This window comes from Babylonia areolata, chromosome 1, assembly GCF_041734735.1.
Source record: "Babylonia areolata isolate BAREFJ2019XMU chromosome 1, ASM4173473v1, whole genome shotgun sequence".
NCBI classification, from domain to species: domain Eukaryota; kingdom Metazoa; phylum Mollusca; class Gastropoda; order Neogastropoda; family Buccinidae; genus Babylonia; species Babylonia areolata.
The window spans coordinates 31,153,649-31,174,471 of NC_134876.1; the positions used below are offsets into that span (position 1 = coordinate 31,153,649).

The window sequence follows — 20,823 nt, forward strand, 5'->3', positions numbered from 1 at the left end:
GCCAGTTGCATACAGGGCGAAATCGTCCACAAACAGCGAGCTGTCCGATCCCTTCTGAACCGACTGAACGATGTCGTTAATTTTGATGCTGAAGAGAGCCGGCGACAGAATGCTCCCTTGCGGAACACCCAGCTCCTGCTCGTGAATGTCGGACAGGGTGGTGCCGACCCTCACCTGGAATTGTGTGTCTTTGGGGGTGCTGCCTTCTGGCCTTGGGCATGGCCGGTCAGCTTGGACGGACATGAGGTGGTTTATTCCTCTGCCGCTGATTCTGCGCACGCCGCTTTGACTTAGGTGGCATGGTATATGGAGGGGCCCTGGTGGCCGATCTCTTCAATGGCATAGAACCCTGGCGCCCCTGGGAGGTGTGGGCTAAATATGAGGCCACTTCCCTGTTTGTCTCTGCCCTGTGGCTGACAAAATGGGGCGCATACTGGCCGAAGAGGAGTGCTGCTGGCTGGGATGGACCGCAGGGCAGCCCTCTCCTCTACTGGAATGTTAGGCGGAGAACGGCATCACGCCGCACTAGCACAGTATTGAAGTGAAGGCTGGTAGCTGTGTCTGCAGCTGCTGTGAGACCAGATGCTACCCTATTTCCAAAAGTGTTTAACCTCTGGTCGGTGAAGAGGCCTGGCGGGACAGAGGAAGGAGACCCCGTGTCCTGATTAACCGGACGCTGTTCCCACAGCTCATTGGCCCTGTGGAGGAACGCATCGAAGAAGGTATAAGCCGTGGAAATCTCAAGGAGGCAGGGGCGGGCCAATTTGTCCCACTCTGCTAACGTTTTAAAGGATAGAGTAGCTGAAGTGGGGAAGGTGGTGCGCTGAGACCAACATCCTGTCCTGTGTGGAGGGCTCTGCTTCCCTGTAGGCAGGGTGGTACTGTGTTACCAGGAACACACCCCTCCCTTGGAGGAATCTTTAAGGAACTTTCCCGGGGAAAAAGCGCCCGGGGCAGAGAGGGACTTCCTGCCTGGAGGAGGGATGGAAGCAGCATCCCTGACAGTGCGGGCTGGTTTATCAAGCCATTCCTGCGCCATTTCTGGCACTCTGAGTCACCTTGTAGTTCTGGAGTTAGAGTCACATGGCCTAAGGAGGGTCAAGGGTAACAAAGTAGCCTGAGGGACTGATTCGGCATGCGTGACCTTATTGGGGAGGGTCAGTTCGAGCTCGGCAAAGTCCGAGTTTGGTTCAGGTTGGTCCCTAGGGAGGCGTGGGCTCAAACTGTCCCCCTGGGATGGGGGCGAAGAGTGCTCATCCGCTTGTTTGTCCTCATCCGAAGACAGGGGCTCCCACTCTTGTTCGCAGTCCATCCCCTGCTGGGTGCCATCCCAAGTGGATGTACCCGCTGGGGCGTCCTGTAAGCTGTGGTCAGCCCAGCGGGATGAGCTGGGACGATCCCAAGCAGGGACCATGGCCGCAGCTGTTATGTCCTTGACGCCTGAAGCGGGTGGGGAGCGTGTGGTCCAACCATGATTGGGATGGTGGGTGCCACACTTTCTCAGAGAGGGCGTCCCTGGATGCAAGAGGGACCCACGAGTGCTGTGAGGGGACAAACACCCACTCATCTCCCTGTAGGACCGAGGGCTGGGTAGGTGGAAACTGCAGGCTCCCTCGTGCCGAGCAGGACCCCTCAGCAGCTGTCGGTCCAGACAAGGAGGCAGTTGTGACCGTGGAGGTCACCTGTGGGTTGACAGAGGCCCGATTTGTGGACCGAGTGGCAATATTGGTTGAGGAGCTCGACTTGACTGACAAGTTGATCCCACTTGTCGGGGCTGTGTGTGTCACCGTGTGAGATGTGCTGGGTTGGATCTGGTGGGGAGCGGACAAGGGGTTGGCCCCTGGTCCTCCCGGCAACCCAGAGTGCGCCATAGGTGCGCCCCAGTACGGGTAGAATGGGGGTAACCACCCGTGGGCACCAGCCATCCTGTGACCCCAACTCCAAGGGTCACTGGCGCCTTGACCTCCATGAAGGGAAAAACCTGGCCAAGTCAGAGGGAGGTCAGGTCTGACTGCCTGGAACCGCCTGACACGCGCATGCCTCCCCCAGCATAGGAGACCAGCCGGAAAGCGGGAAGACCTGCAGAGCAGGTGGCCACGCGCCCTGAATCCCCTCCAGTGGGGAGACTGGGGTGGCTTGGCCCGGGGTGGGCAAAGTAGAGGTCCCCCCGTGGAACCAAAATTTTCTCCCCCCCAGGAGGAGGTGGGGGAGGGGGGTCGACAGAGGAGGGAGGAGGGGGAACAGCAATGGGGCCCCTGAGGGCCATCTCCGAGTGGGGACCCGGGTAACAGCCGGGCGCGGCCTCCCCTTGGGAGTTCGCGCCTAGCCGCGAGTCCCCACCGCCAAGAGAGGACTTGCCACTCCCCCCTCTCCCTGCCTCGCGCTGGGACACCTCAGGAGGTGACGCTCATACCCCTTCCCCCCCAGTCCCCTTCATGACCGTTTTACTAGTACGAGTGTCGCCTCTGCGATCAGCGTCTAAAGACGCCTCGCCGCGGTCCGTATCAGGAGGAATCATGAGCTCCGGGCCTGGGAGAGTCTCTTGCCGAGTCTCAGTCCCAGCCTCATGATTCCTGCCTTCGTAGGATGGCATATGAGGCATGGTACCCGCGCTTAGGCACCCAGTGAAAATCCTATCCCCAACAGAGAAAGGAAAGACAGGATCGACTTAGAGGTAGAGAAAAATGAACGAATCAAGGGGGCCGAGTCGAATCGAGTACACAGAATGTAAGAATACAATAAACACAAGCCGGATGCAGCAAAATAAGGCCAAATGAATATGCTTAATAGCCAAAAAAAAAAAAGCGTAAGACGAGACAAGAGCATAAAACTGACAAGATGGCGTGGACAGCCTTGGCCAAAGGAATGATTCAGCGCTTGTACCTTTTAGAGGCGTTTGATTGGCTAAGAGCGGACCGGACAAGACGGCTTGTCTTTTCACTGTTAGCCGCGCGAAATTTGGCCAAGCAGAGCAAACCGATAGGCCTAGTTTGCATCAGTCTGACATGGTACATTATATGACACCAAAAGCATATTCCAGAATAAATACCAAATTCAAAAACATTTGCAGATTAACACACCAAAGACTTAGAATGGAATTCTATCCTTTCAATCATGATTCAAGAAAGTGTGTGGCTAAAATGTGTGGGTGTGCATGCCTGAGCACATGTCTGAATGTGTGGATCTGTCTGCAGGGGGGGAAGTGAAAACTGATGAAAAACCTATAAATTTGGGGAAGAAGTGAATTAAAGTTTGCTGAAATGATTTTTCCTCTTGAAAAACAAAACAAAACAAAACCAAAAAACCAAAAATAAAATAACACTATATATATATATATATATATATATATATATATATATATACATATATCAACTGGAGGAAGCAAATGAATGAGAAATATGTATGAGAACAAAGAAAAAAAAAGAAAGGAAAAAGACAGTACAGCACAAAAAAAGAAAGAAAAAAAAAGAAAAAAAGGAGGCCATCACTTGAACACCAACATGTTCACACTACAGACAGAAACGCTGTGGACACTATCAGGACCCCTACCCCCACCACTCACCCTTGGGAGGAGCCTTGGCCACCAGCTGGTCCAGGTTCACCAGATTGGCATTGGCTCCGAGGAAATCCTCTGGGGACTTTTTGCGTGAGGGGTCAGGCAGACCCTGCTGCATGCCACTCAAGTCCCATGCACCACCACCACTGCTGGAGCTGCCACCTCCACCTGGTACAATCCTAACCCCATTAGCAAAATATGGTGCTCCCTTCTATAACCTGTTCCAAATTCACAAACCCTTCCCATGATTTCTGCATACTTGTATCCAAAATGTAATTTTAAGAAAAATATTTGATTCACGATGTGGAGAGGAGACAAAACTTCCTAAGGAAAAGTGTACGACAAAAAACGGATGACATGATGGATGTGATGTCCTAAGGGAAAGTGGTTGTATTCATTTTGAAGGTGTGGTATTAGTTTTGATGAACTTTCACTGGATTTCATGTTGCTCTTGCCTGATATTACAACAATATCAAAAAACCAACAGAAACAACAAGGAGAAGCTCTTAATCAAATTTAAAACAAAATATATCAATCCAAGATGAATGCTTACAAAATAAGTATATAATCAGTTTCGCAGAGGAAGTTTATGAACAATTCTTTTCTGGTATTTTGAAAAAGTTTGTGGATTTTCTTCCAAATCAGCTTATCCGTTAATTTTTTTTTTTTTTTTTTTAAACACAATCCTACTACTGATACTGTATTCCCCTCATCCTAACATTTTACTATCAAAAAGTTAATTTATGCTAATTAAGTTCTAACAAGACATGAGCAGGACAGTTCACTTACCACCCAGGAGATCAAATTCATCCCCTCCCTTGCCACCAGCCGACTTGGAGGGAGAGGTTTCATTACTTCGTGATGAGAGAAGGTCAAACTCATTGTCAACTGTGGATGCCCCATTTGTGCCGTTGGTTGCTGGTGCACCAAACGTGTCAGAACCAGTTCCATTTCCAAAAGCACTACCTCCACCTCCTTGAGGCATCTGACTGCCTAACCATGGGTCATTCTGAGATCCTGAGCAAAAAACAAAGTTTAACTGTTACTAGTTTTTAGTTTATAAATCAGCATCACAAAAAATATTGTGCACATCAGGGTATGTTGGTGCATGGGACAACTTGTGGTAACGTCCATGCCTGAGTGTTTCATGAGTATGCTTGCCAGCTCTGCCGAGTTCTGCAATAGGCATCTGTTCCAATCATTCCATTTTATTGGTGAATAACTAATTCTACTTCTTCCTCCATGACATGTCACCAAGAGTATATTAACTCTATGAAACAGTGTTTTCTTTTATCTTATATTTGTACAGACTGAAATCTCCAGTTAGAAATTTACTGGGCTGCAGATATATAACGATGACAACACACACACATATATAGAAATATATGCCCCAAAAAACAACAGATATAACATCCTGTATGACCTTCACACGTAAAATCAAATCTTGTGGAGATTATTTCATATCTCGATAGCAGTGGTCTCATTAACCCCTAGGCTGCCTATATGACGAGATAACTCGTCATGGCAACCATGTACGCTTCACTGCCACAATGACGAGATAACTCATCGAAATATTCTGACTTTTCCCTGCTTTGCGCTCAGTTCGTTGACAAAAATGCTGGTAGCTTTAGCTTGGGAATCTTTCTGGATTCTATTCATAGCTAGAAACCCCATCTACGTCATGAGGCAGTCCTTTATTTGAACGTTTTGGTTGGGTTACTGTCCCAGTGTTTGCCTGGCTCCTCTCCTCGCTCGCTCAACAAAATGTTGGGCTGACGCCGTGCTCAAGACATGCGATCGTAGCGAACTAAATCAACCAAGATTGCTTTCTTTTGCTGATGCTCAGAAAGAATTGAAGCGTAAACTCTTTAAGACAGTGATGAACATTTACAGGATGATTTGATAGAAAATAAAGGAAGTAATCAAGAGAGTGGCCAAGAGACGACTATCAGTGAATGATGCCTGCTGTGCAAACCTTAGCAGACGACAGAAAGTGACTGAATTATTAGCAGGACAGTGTGAGTGATTTTCTTGGCACTCAGCCAATGCGGTCTGATAAGAACTGGATAAAGTGACCCTGTGAGAGGTGTGAAGAGGAAGGGGGGGTGGAGACTGAGGGGGCGTAGCCTCTCATCCACATTATCACTTGGAGAAGTCACACTGCACTGTATATCTATCTCTTTTTAATTTTTTTTTTTTTTATTGTGGTTGTTCTAGTATGATTTTGTGTATGCAGATATCCATTTGTCCAGAAAATATGATATTTTACAGCAAAATACCTGAATAATGTTAGTAATGAACAAGTTGAAAATGTGACAAAAAAGAAAACACTGATTTCAAAACAACAGCATGTCACTAAAAATATATAAAACGGTAAAACATCATGTGTTTTGTGTTCTTTATTCATTTACCTTTCAGAAAAGATATACTTTTATGTGTCTTTCTCCAATAACAAAGAGCACAGAATTAAAAAAAAATTTATACCCGTTTTTTTTGTGAAAAAACCCCTGGCAAACAGATTTCACTTAAATATTTTTCCCTGGCAGCGAAAGGGTTAAACTGAGGTATAAATTTTCATTCTGTTTGATGTTATCACTGTTTGCTTTAACTTTTTAAAATATGAAAAAAAAGAACAATAAATCTAAAATTCCTCATAGCACTGAAACTAAGGTTGAACAGAGAAAAACTAACCACTAACAGGTTTTACTGTTCTCAAAGTCCACTGGTGTTCAGAATGAAGCCTGCTGAAGTAACCCTGGACAGGATGCAATCGGAACAGCCACTTAAGCACTAGCACTTAAATGAGACTTCTCATCTACTCAACATAAACAATGCCAATTGTTCTCTGAGAACTATTGAGTCACGTAATTATGGGGTGGCCTACACTTAAAACTACACGACACCGATCCATCTGCAGACACCACCACCAGCACGCTAAACTGACTTACCAGCCATGTATCCTGGGGGCGAGGTCCCTGAGGGACTGGACAGAGACATCCCCCAGGCATCTGTACCAGCTGCAGGGGGCTGGGAGAGGGGAGTGGTGCGGGCAGCTGCCGGGGCCCCACCCTGCGGACCCCAAGCATCAGACACCTGCTGCGGAGCAGGCAGGGTGGCCCCCCAAGGGTCCTTGGGCGGGGCCTGCTGAGCGCCCAGAGGCATGCCCCAGGGGTCGGTGGTGCCTGCTGATGCATTCATACTGGTGTTACTGAGATCCAGCAGGCTTTCTTTGGGCTGTGACTGGAAAAGAACGATTCAGACAATGTAGCAAAAAAACATGGGGCACTCAACCTGTAACACACTTGCACTTTCTAATTCCAGTGCAAATACATCCATGTATACATTACATGAACAGGCTTGTACACAGGTGCACACAACTGTACATGAGAGCACATATGCACACACACACACACATACAAAAAGCAGAATATTTAAGAGCACACACAAACACACACACACATAAACGTGTAAATTTAATACAGAGAAAAGTACTCTAAGAATCAATGAACCCCAATATGATCACTCATGCACAAACACATAAACAAGGTGCTTCACAAGCACAACAAAAAGCTGCATCTCGGAGTCTGAATAATTCCAACTGAATCAATCACAAAAAGCACTGTAGAGGAAAAACACCTGAATAAAGACAATGTCACTGTGGGATGGCTTGTACTCAATTGATTTCTTTCAGCTTATTTGCAGTAGCTTGAGTATCATTGATGTAATATTATGTAACTGATAAAAAAAATTGTCCTTTGTGTGATCACCATTTTTGCAGACCAAGTTATCAGATCCAGTGCTGTCAGTTTCATTTGTTTGTGTGTGTGTTGTATTGGGATGGGTTGGGTTGGGCTGTGTGTGTATGTGTGGACGGGTGGGGGTGTATGTGCATGCGTGTACATGCATGTGTGATCAGTGTCACAATTATATCATTCTATTTTTAATGAAATTAATGTAGAGAGTGGGATGACAAAAGTTATATTTCTCTCTATGACTTGCTAAAAAATCTTATTAGATCTTACTTCAATACTTAGCATGATATGAATACAGAATCAACGTGACCAATCTATCTGACCATGTTTAAATATTTAATGCTAGCTCAGAAAAGTATTACTGCATGCATATCTTTATCGCTGAAGCAGCAATCCTCAAGGCACAAATCACAACTTGTTCTGAGTAAATACTAATTTTCAAATATCAAAATCATTGCTGAAAGTCTGTAAAAGATTTCTGACTTTCTCACTAGCAGCATCTTCAAGAATTGAAAGCAAGCAAGTCTCAAGGAACACCTTTCACACTCTACAATGCTGGCAACATACCACACATCACAATATGCACCATAAACTGATAAAGTCACACCAATTTCACAAAAACAACAAATCAGCATATTATCACACTAAGTCCCTTTTAAGTCACTTCTACCACCTCAACAGAACTGTGATTGTTTGACACACATTTTATGAATATTTTGTACTGAGAAATGCTTAAGCTTGAAACAAAAGACTAGATAATTCATCAAGAATTTGAAGGAATACAAACTCACACAAATGAAAATACAAAAATGTACATTATGAAAATGAATAATAAAAATCCCTTTGACAGAGCCTGCACAATGTTCAAACTTGCATTCCTGAAGGCATGCTCAGAATAATCATGTACATCTCCTTTACTGCCGCAGGCACTGCATTGGAAAAATAAAGTCAATTCACAAATCCACGCAAATATGAAAGTGACACAAATGCAAAAACAATTAACCATGCCAGAAATAACAGACCAGAGAGTGAGCAAAAAGATGTCAGTTTATGAAGACAGGTTTACAAAACATACACTCAGCTGGGGCAAATTCATGCCATTTAGATTACTCCAACTTTTCAAGAGGAAATTAGAATAGATTGAAACAGAGATACAGAAATATGCGGGGCAGAGGGTTCAACCAGTTATCAGAGTATCAATAATGACACCTGATTCTTGTCAAATGGTGAGCATTGAAGTATCTTAAATTATTGTTACAACAAGAGAGGCAAGGCCTTCAAGACTCACTTGTGATACACTTAAAAAAAAAAAACAAAAAAAAATCTAATCGTTAAAATGTGTTCTGTATTTCACTATTTGTTATTATAAAGCTTTGGGTTAAAAGAAAAAGAAAAAAAAGGCCTAACGGCAGATTTGAACCCCGCGTGTTCAGGTGAGAAGAAACTGTCTTACTCATTACACAATCGTGGCTCCTTAGCTGACGTTCAAAAATATAACATTTAAACATGCTTTTTTAAAGGGCGATAAATCGATTGCAGTATTCATAGTGAGAATGCTGTTTAAATCATATTATTCTGGTGTATCCTGGGCATTCAAAAAATCTTTAAACGCAATTAAAAATTCTTTATAAGTCCGCGGTAAAGGAGACGTGGCTATCGCCGCAACCACACTGCAACATTTAGCCGTTTTCTCTGGATCTAGATAGATGTACAAGTTTAGTTACACCCGGTTGACACGGTCGATTCAATTTCTCTTTTAAGTTCATTCTAGTTTCATAGTCTTAAAGTTGATATGAAAACAGAGTATTTTGATAAACTAATAACATGTAGAGCCAAGCACAAGTACTTCTAAACATCATATGAAGTGAAAAGGACTTCATTTTGAGAAAAGTCAAGACTGGAAATTTTTACGTTTCATCAATTCAAGGGTATTAACTCTCATGGTTTATTATTTTTAACTGTGAATTCCGACTGATTCTGTGGATATTTTTATGACAGTTTGGGGCATAATCCAGTATGTGATGAGGCGTTCACAAATCTTTCTCTGAATAAATATTTTAACGGTCTCCTTCTCCATCACATGTTATCGTGTATTGTCGATTGAATATAGGATTGAACGGGCAGGTCAACAACTTGAAACAAAATGGCGTCGTTCGCGTTCGCGAAGAATATGAGCACGCACTTTGAATATGTATAAATATGTGTATGCAACTGATTTCTGCCCATGACCTTCAGGGCTCAGCCAATAGATCTATAAAGTCCACTCGTCGTACTGATTTTAGTATTTTCCGAAAGACCATTTGGGCGAATGAACATAGTGAAAGCCCTGTACACTGAGCTTTTTATGTATTGAGTATAATTTCAAAATGTAATGTTTAAGATGAGAAAAATCAGTTTAAAGCAAATTAAGCCCCCTAGCATTAATTACAGATTAATTTCCCTTTTTTACTATCTGCACCAAAGACATGCAAAATAAATATAACTTCCATGCTTAGCAAAAGAAGTTCCTGTTTGCACAAAAAATGATAAAAATGACTGCTCTTGTTGTTGTGTCAGAATATCAGATCAAAGTGCCAAGTTTAGAGAATAAAAAAATTATAAACATAACAGTAAAGTCAGTTTGCATATAATTAGGCTTCTTTTTTTATATATTTTTTTGTGCCCATCGTTTTAAACATGACTGGAAAGAACTGAATTTTTCCTATTTTTATGCCAAATTTGGTGTCAACTGACAAAGTATTTGCAGAAAAAATGGCAATGTTAAAGTTTGCCACCGACACACAGACAGACACACACACACACACAGACAACCAAACACCGGGTTAAAACATAGACTCCCTCTGTTTACACAAGTGAGTCAAAAATGAAATCAAAAGAGGCCTTTGAACAGCATATACTCAATTCACCAGAAGAATTACTGAATTACTTAACAATTTAGCCGATGCTGGGTAATATTTAAAAAATATCCCATCTGCAAATACCATAATTTCATCTTGAATAACAATATGTCACTAAAGCAAAATAAAATAATGATTTCCAAATTATATGGGTGAAATAAGCTGTACCAGTTACTTCATAATGTAAGACTAGGTCAAATGGGATAAGAAGATCATAACATATCAGTGAAATATTTTAAGTAGGAAAATTGTTTTCAGTATATATAGAACTGCATCTGAACAAGCTTGCATTTGCTGGATGCTGCATACTTTAAATTTAACTTTTAAGTATGTAATCTAACAAGATTAGTCTGGCAATCAGCCATGGGCTAGAGATATTTTTTGCAGTCATAACATTATTAAACACTCAAGATAACAGCCAATTTTTTGCCTTTAAGTGGACGAAAGTGGGCTCTTGTATGTCAAGTTAACTTGCACTATCAGCTGGAACTGTCTAATCAGTTGATTTTAATGTTTAGTCTTTTCAAAGTCAATGCAAAATTTACAGACATAACTAACAAACAAACCAACAAAAAAAATTGATTTTACAGTATGCTTTTGCTAGAAAAAAAGCTAACTGAAGAAAAAGTCTGGTAGCACAATTCCTAATTATAGCAAGTTTTACTCTGCAATTTTTTCATACAATTTTACTTTTAATTTATAAATGCAGGAAGAAATTGATGACAAGGAATGATTCATTGAGTGATGGGAAAACAACCTGCAATCATGTTATTCTAAGATCAATAGACTGTTTAGTTCAGCAGCTTTAGCATACGAGATTAACAGTACTCAAACAAAAGTATAAATGTACATAAAGTCAAAATTTGGAAATGGAGCAGAATATAATTTGACGATGTATATGTCAATACAATACATACACATATAAGATGATAAAAACTAAAGAGAAAGAAAATGAAATAACATTATCTGATCTGTTGGCTCCTTTCAACTTTGTTTCTGAAAAGGAATACTGCAGGTTAAATCGAATACCAATGTGCTCAATATAATACACTCCACATCAATTATCAAACTAACATGCAAAAAACAGTGCATACTCTCTCCACATACCAATTACAAACTGCATCTAAACTGACAAAATGACAAGAGCCAGCAATATATTGAACATTTTCTTAAAAAAACAGGTTAGTGTAGATGCTTAAGTCACATGTCTGGAATAGTCAATACTTGACACCCACCCTCTTATTTTCCCCAAACCACTATACAGAACCACTTCTCTTCCTCTCTGTACACAACAAAACAGTCTAATCTAACTGTATAATGAATTGTGTCCAGAAAATCTTACTCTTACACGCACACACACAAAAACCTCAAAATATTTTTAATAGAGACAGTCGGTTTAGTAGTAGTACTAGTCTGAATGATATCAGAACTACAAATAAAAATTATACCAAATCACCTCTTACACAAAAGGATAGTTTTCCCTCTTGAAAACTGACAAAGATCAATTTTCTAACAATTTATTTTCAATAGATTCTAATGTCAATGCAGTTCTTTCAGTCACTTATTATTGCATGTTGCTCATCACTTACTCTGCAGCATCTTTGCATATAAATCTTTCATTTGACTAAAAAACATTTCTTAATTAGCAGAATGAAAAACCTTTCATGGACAAAAGAATGAAGAAAACTAAATAACCATGATCCTGCCAGGAAAAACAAAACAAAAAAAATTATACACAACACTCTTTCAATCTATCTGAGTAGAGTCTGAAAAATAAAGAAATTATATGCAGCGATCTGAAAACAAATGTCAAGTGTAGTACCAGTATCATATACTGACAGTAATGCACTTATACAGACTGTATTAGACACCAGACTTATTAATTTTCATTGACACCATTCTGCATGCATGCAGACACTGAGGCAGTCACAACATTACCAGTGTACTACAATACTTGTGTAACATCTCAGTAATTTAAAACCAAAAAAATTCTGAGCTTCATGTTAAAAACAAAACAAAACAGGTACATAGATCCTTAATTATTTTACTTATTTCCAAACAAACTGTTTGCATAAGAAAATGACCAAGCAAGAAAAGAGAGAGAGAGTGTGGGGTTCAAGGGGCGGGGGAGGGGTGGGGAGGGAAAGGGTGAGCAAGGAAATAGACAGAGCATATGGGTGAGGGGGAAGAATGAGGGAGTGGGAGATGAGGGCTGATCCTGAGTCAAGAAGGCTGGGGAGAAGGTGGTGTGTACACACAAGTGAAACTAACTTTGCTACTGAGTAATTCACACAAAATTTTACACTCTAACAACAATAAAAAACAAAAAAATATAACCTTTCACAGCACAATCACCTTACAAGAGTGACAGAGACTGAGGGAGAAGACAAGTTAAAAAGTAAAAAGAAACTTGGACTGATGCACAAGTGAGTTATGGAGGTTAGGGCTGGGTAAAGGTCAGGTTTCACTCTGAAGAGTTATGGACCTTAGTCTACATTGCGAACATATGACAAACACAGTTGAGGGGAAAAAAAAAGAAAAAAAAAGCAAATACATTGCTGGAAACAACTGCTGTACAAACCAACACAGGACAGTGCCATGCGACACAAAACTCAGGTTACGCTTACATGGTGAACTTGTTGCCTTTTTCTCTCCTAGAGCCGAAACAAATACCAACAAAATAAAATTATATCAGTTGATCAGTTGAACACTGGCAAACAAAGAGCAATCAAAACAAGAACAAACTCCTATACTCACATAAAAAATAGAGAAAAGACATACATGTGCAACTTCTCCTGAGCAGAGATAAAAATCTGAATGTGCTAATCAAACCCTGCCCCCAAACTCCCTTCTCTCCAACACAAAAAGGCACCAGAAAAAGATGAATGCCTATGGCCTCACACAACATATTAGTTAACTTCCAGAACACCCTCAGCTTGAAGGTTTCAGAACAAAAGCAGCAGCAGCAGTCCCAGTAATGCCGACAGTAAAAACACTGTTTTCAATAACTTGAATAAGACAACAGACACTTAAGAGAACAAGAATTAGAGATGATTTTCATATGGTAATATCAGTACACTAGTACTAGTTGTAGTTGTGGCAACAGTACCAATATCTGATGTATCATCTTGTAACAGAAACATTGTTTTGACATCTTGCTGGTGATGCCAACTTGTTGGCAATGCCATCTCTGCCACAAAACAACTCATAACCGCCATCACTGATCATAACAGTCTGCAGGACAAGAAATGCTGAGCAAAATTATGCATGCCTTCACAGTATATAAAGTGACAAAATTATGACAAGATAATATGAAAAACAAAAAAGGGAGGAAGCCATGCAGAAAAAAAGATACCACCCTTATTTACTATTACATGGATAGCTAAAACACAAACTAGAATATTTTCAAAGCAGGTTCCATTCAAACAGATCCCATACTAAGCATGCACACAAGCGCAACACACATACACACGTGCACACACACACATTCTCTCACTCACACAACACAAATTCACAGAATATCTTAATTATTTTTAAATAACTGGAATTCTGACGACTTACTTCAGGTCAAAAATGGTATAACACAGTTAAGATGAAAGCCTCTGGTTATCAAAAAGATCTATAAAATAAGATGTCTCTGCAGTAATTATTTAAAATGGAAATACAAGTCTCTCAGAAAGGAAACTTACATGTAACAACAGTTAAGAATATGAATATCAGTTCAGATCAGCAGCAACACAGCAACCTAGAAAGCCAGAATCTCCAATATTGAAAGGAATCCACACACACATAAAATTCACAACAAGGCAAAGAAAAGTACTAGTTCAAACATATACACCATCGCATTTCACAGCAGGACAAAAATAACAACACAAACCTCATCAACTACAGTTTTCCTGCTCTGTTCCAGAGCCATTTGGAGTTTCATCTCGTCTGACTTTATCCTTCGAACTTCCTCATCATGCTCTTCCTTGCTCATGGCCAGGGCCAGCTGAAGCTGAAGCTCTTCTTCCCCTGCAGAGGATGGCCGAGCATTTTCCATTTCTGACGATGTGCCACCACTGCCACTTCCCGGGGAGGCTAAGAGACAAAAACAAAAAAGGCAACAAACTTACCAGAAACCCTTTTCTTAATATTTTAATGCCACATATATGGTAAATGGATAAATTCATTGTCACACCTAAAATTAATCTTTGTTTCTATGCTTTTTGTGTGTGTGTGTGTGTGTGTGTGTGTGTGCGCGCGCGCGCATACGTGCACGAATTTACATACATAGAGTATGTACCTGTGCATGTGTGCTTTATGTTTAAATAATGCCTTATAGCCCTAACAGTACACACAAAATGTGTTTGACTTATAAAAATGAATTCAATTTTCAATTAACTGACTACATTAAAACCTATATATATATATATATATATATATTATACAGATGTGTGTATATATATATATATATAAACCTAACTCTAATGTGGTCACGCATCCCACCTTCCCATCACGATCCCAAAAACTCTTCTTCACCCGACACACTGTTTCAGTCTTTTACAGAAAAAGAAAAAAAAAAGTTTAACTGCATCCAGGTTCAAACCAGCATTTTCAACAACTTACCAGTTCAGTGCCAGAGAAATTTGTAAACAACAACAACAAAAAAAAGTGCTCTCCCCTTGCCAGGGAATTTTGAGGATGGGGGAGTAATAAATCACAAAAAAATTCTAGCACAAAAGCTGTGGGCGATACAGAAGGAAAGTAAATGTTTTTGTGAAGGAAAATGAGTGTAGATTCTCCTTCTGGGCTTTTTTTCCCCCAATCTGGTTGGTTATAGATAACTGTTCAGGCATGTCAAGTCAAGATAATAATTTTTGTGCAACAAAAAAGTCTATTTCCACCTCTACATAATGACATCCATAGAGGAAAGAAACAAAATACAGCTAGAAATAGCATGCCTATTGTCAGATTATACCTGTTGAAGAAATTAAAACAGGCTATATGTTTATAAGAAATAAATCACAGCTCATGCAGACATGTAAGTAAATCACTGTCCCAGCAATGACAAATGTGGGTACAGTCAATGTAAAAGGTCAATCACCGTCTCAGAAACTGAGCTGGCAAGCTTTTTGACAGCAAAGAGCATTTGTAAGTGAGAGGGTGAAGTTCTTTGATGACATTCACTCCTTTTAAGTTGCATGTGGGCCAATTAAAGTGTCTGCTGTGCATCTGGCTTGCCATCTCTTCAAACAAGTCATCCAGCTGATTCAGCGGGGGAAAAAAAGCGTAAAAAACAAAAAGCAAGTGTTTCACATCCAGTGCAGGCTCAACCCTGTGTTTTATGAAAATCGTGGAGCATTGGTGGTTGTCGATTTCCTATAGTCTGCATTGTAACGTGAGTAGACTCTTCCCAAAAGCCATGCCCCCTTGATGACCTCTGGCTGGCATTCGACCTATCGTCTCACATCACTCTTTTCCTTCTCCTCCCCTTCTCCAAAACTCACTGCACTTATTCTGTCAGTCATAGCCACTTGTTCAAAAACGCTGTCTGATTGGATGGACGGACTGAATTACCATCAAATGGGCTGTCAGTTTCATCACTGTCATTGTCAATCACCTTCGTTTTCAAACCAGTCAGACAAGAGAGATCCTTCTCCATCGAGAAAGCTGTCCATGATCACAAGCAGAGCTTTCAAAATTGTTTAAATCTGCTGACTGTGAGTGTGACTATTTGCTTCAATGGACAGTTTTCAATGCCTTTTTTCGCACATGATGCAACCCCCTTTTCCATGCGTGTATCACGTGGTCAGTTAACAAATTATTTCTGAGTAGAAAGGTGTCTTCTACCTGTTGTATGTTCATTTAAATAGTATTTTTTATAATCCAGACACATCAAACTAACTGTTCAGAGCCTGTTTATGTGAACTGAACCAAACTCCAATAAAGGAAAAATTGGAACATATGAAGGACATCAGTGGACGTCTTATAGGCACTATGGCAATACTCTTTGCAGGACGTCAGTTGACATCTTATAGGCACTTTATTGGTTAAGTCAAAAGTGAGAACACTGACCTACTTAGCATCCAACTCGGTACTCGAGTACTGGCGCAACTTCAAGCTCTATAGTCTATATCAACAACAAAATCCCATTCACAATATCATGTTAAAGGCATGAGGTATCACAATCAGAACTGATTTTAAATGAAGTGAAGGTGTTCTCAAGAACAAAAAATCTGATCTAACAAGTGTGCAATACATATGTGTATGTGAAGATGTGTATGTGTGCAAGTGCACGTGTGTATTATAATAGAGCATACGTACAGTCATTATATCCTGCCATAGCACCACCATATGGGTCTGAATAGCCTCCAGAGCTCGACTGCATTGTTGGACTAGCTCTGTCCATGCGCAGCTGAAATGACATTGGCAATGGATTAACTGATAATACAAATGTGAACACTGGCATAAAAAAAAACCCCAAAACTGACAGTATTGTGCTGTTAAATACTTCTGCAGTAACAAGAGTGCCATTTTTTTTGCACATGTGTGCATACAATGATACATCCAGCACATACAAGCACATGAAATATTACACACCAGGTCTAGACATTAATGGTTACCCGACTGCCCGTGGCAAGTAGATCATTGTGTGGGCCAAGTAATGTCCTTACCGAACTTGCCGGACTGGGCAAGTTATATTTTTAAAACAAAAAACATCCATCATGCTCCAGATACCAATTGTCAGACTCTTCATCTAGCAGATGTTTTGTGCCTGACAAGTGATCACCAGAAAAAGAGAGATATCATGCAGTTCCAAATGGTGATTTGCCATCGGTTGCTTTTCTTGAGAACCAATGGTAATTTTTCTTACAGCATTGTTTGTCTTCCACCCATTACATCACAACTCAAAATCACAACACAATGACTCTCATGCTGTTGCGCTTAAAATTTTTTTTTTTTTTTAAAGTTTCCATGAGCATGAAACAATCGATCTCTGTGGATGAAGAGACAAAACTGAAATGACACAGAAGCAGAAGACTCTACGAAGAGGTGAGAGAACGCAGTTTTCAGCTGAAATGGCTGAAAGAATTTCCATGGCTAACAGTCAACTGTGAAAAAATGCCAAAGGCAGTGTTTATAAAGTGAGAGAGAAAACTTGTTTTAGCTGTTCAAAGCAACAGTTATCTTTTGTGAAACACAATGAAACAAACATCAGTTAAACTTAAAGAAAAGGGACTGACTGCTTCTTTCTCTCTCTGTGTGTGTGTGTGTGTGTGTGTGTGTGTGTGTGTGTGTGTGTGTGTGTGTGTGTGTGTGCATGCACATATCATGTGTGTAACTTCAAGTTTCTGAAAGAGGCAAGTGAATTTTCCAATGACTTGCCTGACTGGGCAAGTGGGAAAAAAAAGTGCCGAGCCCTGCACACACTCATGCCACAAACACATTTCTCACCTACACACACACTTCCCACAAGCTCATGCACAGATATCAGTTATTACACCTGTTTAACTAAGGTAATCTTCTTCCATATGATGCCATTAAGGTAATTTTCAAAAATATGTACACAGATTATAAAAAAAAAAAAAAAAAAAAAAAAAAAAATTCAAAGACAAATAAAATATTCATTCTTTGAAATCTTTATTATTTTTTTTTTTAATCAGATTCTGCAAATTCAGTTGTTCATTTGATCATCAACTGAAAGTGAAATGCCTAAATTCCAAGTTTACTGAATATGTTTCTTCATTTATAAAAGCGTAGGCATATAATTCAAATGGATGCAACTGGACTCAAGGAAACATTACAACATAAACATTACACTTGTTTGAATATTTTTTACTTGTAACAGTTGTGCTATAAATGTCAATTCTAAAATAAAGTAAAACTAATAATATTGTAAATAATGCAAAAAGTGCACTAAATGGAATCTAATAAGAATATCAGTATAAATAGTATAACTATAATAGAAATAAATAATCTTCTTCTTCTTTGTGGGCTGTAACTCCTAAGTTCACTCGTATGTACACACGTACAAAGTGGGCTTATACGTGTATGACCATTTCTGTCCCGCCATGTAGGCAGTCATGCTCCGTTTTCGGGGGTGAAATATATAATAAATTCTTGAACTCACTGATTCAATGACACATTATATGTATTCCCAACACAGTTCTGTGTGTGTGTGTGTGTGTGTGTGTGTGTGTGTGTGTGTGTGTGTGTGTGTGTGAGAGAGAGAGAGAGAGAGAGAGAGAGAGAGAGAGAGAGAGAGAGAGTGTATGTGTGTGTGTTCACAGTGTTAACTACATAGAATGATACATGTATACATCTCAATATCTGTTCATGCATACAGCTAATACACTGAATTAAATTTAAAATGGTCTCATTACTGGTTTGATTAGCATACTGGTTGACTGCTTGACATACCACAGCAACTGTCAGTACTTGTGTTTGTCTCTAATACAATTCTCACTTTGTCTCAAAACTTCAACTTGAAGTACTACTGATAAAATAGAACTTACAAAAACAACAACACACACATGGCTTACTAAACCTGTATTATAACTGCTCAAGCTGAACATATCTTAACTTCCTTGCTCTGACACTTGACTGATGACCCCTAAATACTTGATTGATAACTCTACCACTCAGACACAAGTATCTGCTGGTGCCACATGCTCAACAGCATAGGCTTTAGCCACAGAGGGTCTCTTGGTCCAACAGAAAAATGAACCTTTCAATCGTGTAAACAATTTTAAAATACTTAAATTATCACCAATGTACATGCTACTGTTTATCTGTGTGTACATCCACACATACTGAAAATGTATGCAATGTGCGACTGTGCGACCAGTTTCCCTGGATCACTTTAATGAGTCTTTGCGATCACCATGTTATTTTCCTTAATCAGTTACTGAAAACGTATGGCATTCAAATCAATCGTGAAATAATGTGCACTTACAATCTGATTCTGCAAATGTCACTGTACCTCATAAAATTTCAATCAGTTCACTTGACAATTAATTTATTCATATGAATACACTTTTGATCTATCTCATATGTCATGGCAGCAATTTGTTTGATAAGAATTATGCAGTAAATCTGTTTGACTAAAAAAAAAACCCAAACCCCCAAAACTATAAAATCACTTTAATGAGCCTTTGCCAAAAAAAACCCCAAAACTATAAAATCACAAATAAGAAAAACAACAATGTCTGATGTGATCCAATTAGAAGTAACAAATGAGCCATAATGAAGTAAAAAATTTGAAATAAGAAATTCAACTTATGTTAACTCACTGAAACGAAAGCCAATCAACAAATCAATTCCACTCACCCTGCCACTTGGAACAGGCCCAGGTCCAGAACTCCCAACACCCATTGCATTTTGTGCGAAACGTTCCTTTGCTTTTAGTGCCTTTGCACGTTCATTCTTCAGACGCTCATCATCAGACAGCAAAGAAACAAGCTGTTTTGCCTTTTCACGGACATTCATACCTTGATCTTTGTTGTCAACATCTATGTGTTGAAAAGAGGTGAGTGTTTTGATGGCATGGAAATTTTCCTTGCACTGTTGGGCCACCTTTTCACTGCCTGTTTTTATAATATAGTCCAGAAGCACCAGAGACTTGTATACATGACGCCAATGTTTACCATCATCATTCAATCGTTTCCAAATCATTTGCATGATCTCTGTGAAGGCCACAACGTTGAATGTTAGGTCTGCCACCTCAGACATAAGTGTACTTGACGGTCCCCATGGGTCATTTGAAGTTGCCTCCCGAACCTTTACTTGGGCATCAGAATAGTTTTTCACCACATTCTTCAGCGTTCTACGAATCGTCGGCATTTTTACTTCTTTTTGTTTTGTTGTATGTCAAAAAGTTCGGCACCTCTAAGACTACACCACAAATTCCATCCAATAATGGCACTTCCCAATAATCGCTGAGAATTCTTTAGATTCAATCTGTGTATGCTGTCTTGGCAGTTCTGAAAATATAAATAACACAATGGATGTAAACAATTCAAAATCAAAATAATGCACAACTTTTAACTTCATAAAAAATAATGTAGACAAAATCTTGTTCCTACACCTCGATGTATTTCAACAGTGGGTCCAAATTTTACCTGTCAATAACACATGAAAATATCGTCAAATGTCGTCATTCATGACACAAACAGATTACTCAATCCATTCCTGCAGATCCTGATCTATGAGAATGTGAACCTAACAGTTTCATGAAACAAAATGTCATTTAAAATAAACGTATACATTCGTTAATTAAACAAAAATACTTATTGAACAAATGAAATCTGAATAGTTCTGGGCAAATATGTCATGGATTAAACCAATCCTAACCTCATACAACATTAAAATTTCACAGAAAAGAGAACCTGAAACTAAACAAAACATACAGCTCGTCCTCCTTCCGCAGAACCTCTTCTGTAAAATGGCGAACGTAATACTTCCTGTCAGCTAATCAGAGGGAGTAAAATGTAAGAACAAAGCTATTTTGAAACAAAAATGGACCAGCATGTTCTAGTTTTTAAGAAATTTGAAACAACTTTGCTTTTTAGATAAAACGCTTATAACGGTAGGTGTGTTTTCATATGATTCTTCCGTTCCAGAGAACAAAAACATT

General features: G+C 40.0%; 1 protein-coding gene across 3 annotated transcripts in view; it reads right to left on the minus strand.

The window, feature by feature from the left end:
- Window positions 1-20,681, minus strand: part of LOC143281697 (epsin-2-like) — a 30,542-nt gene extending 9,861 nt beyond the window's left edge. For 2 of the 3 annotated variants that reach the window (XM_076586972.1, XM_076586954.1), the window contains exons 1-8: window positions 20,597-20,681; window positions 19,518-20,170; window positions 16,512-16,602; window positions 14,083-14,285; window positions 12,833-12,859; window positions 6,505-6,796; window positions 4,346-4,573; window positions 3,563-3,724 (exon numbers count right to left, since the gene is read on the minus strand). In XM_076586972.1, coding sequence (XP_076443087.1) covers window positions 3,563-3,724; window positions 4,346-4,573; window positions 6,505-6,796; window positions 12,833-12,859; window positions 14,083-14,285; window positions 16,512-16,602; window positions 19,518-20,030 — 1,516 coding nt within the window. In that variant the 5' untranslated portion in view covers window positions 20,031-20,170; window positions 20,597-20,681. The remainder of the gene's footprint in view (window positions 1-3,562; window positions 3,725-4,345; window positions 4,574-6,504; window positions 6,797-12,832; window positions 12,860-14,082; window positions 14,286-16,511; window positions 16,603-19,517; window positions 20,171-20,596) is intronic. The other variant, XM_076586964.1, reaches the window with a different exon arrangement.
- Window positions 20,682-20,823: the final 142 nt, after the last annotated feature.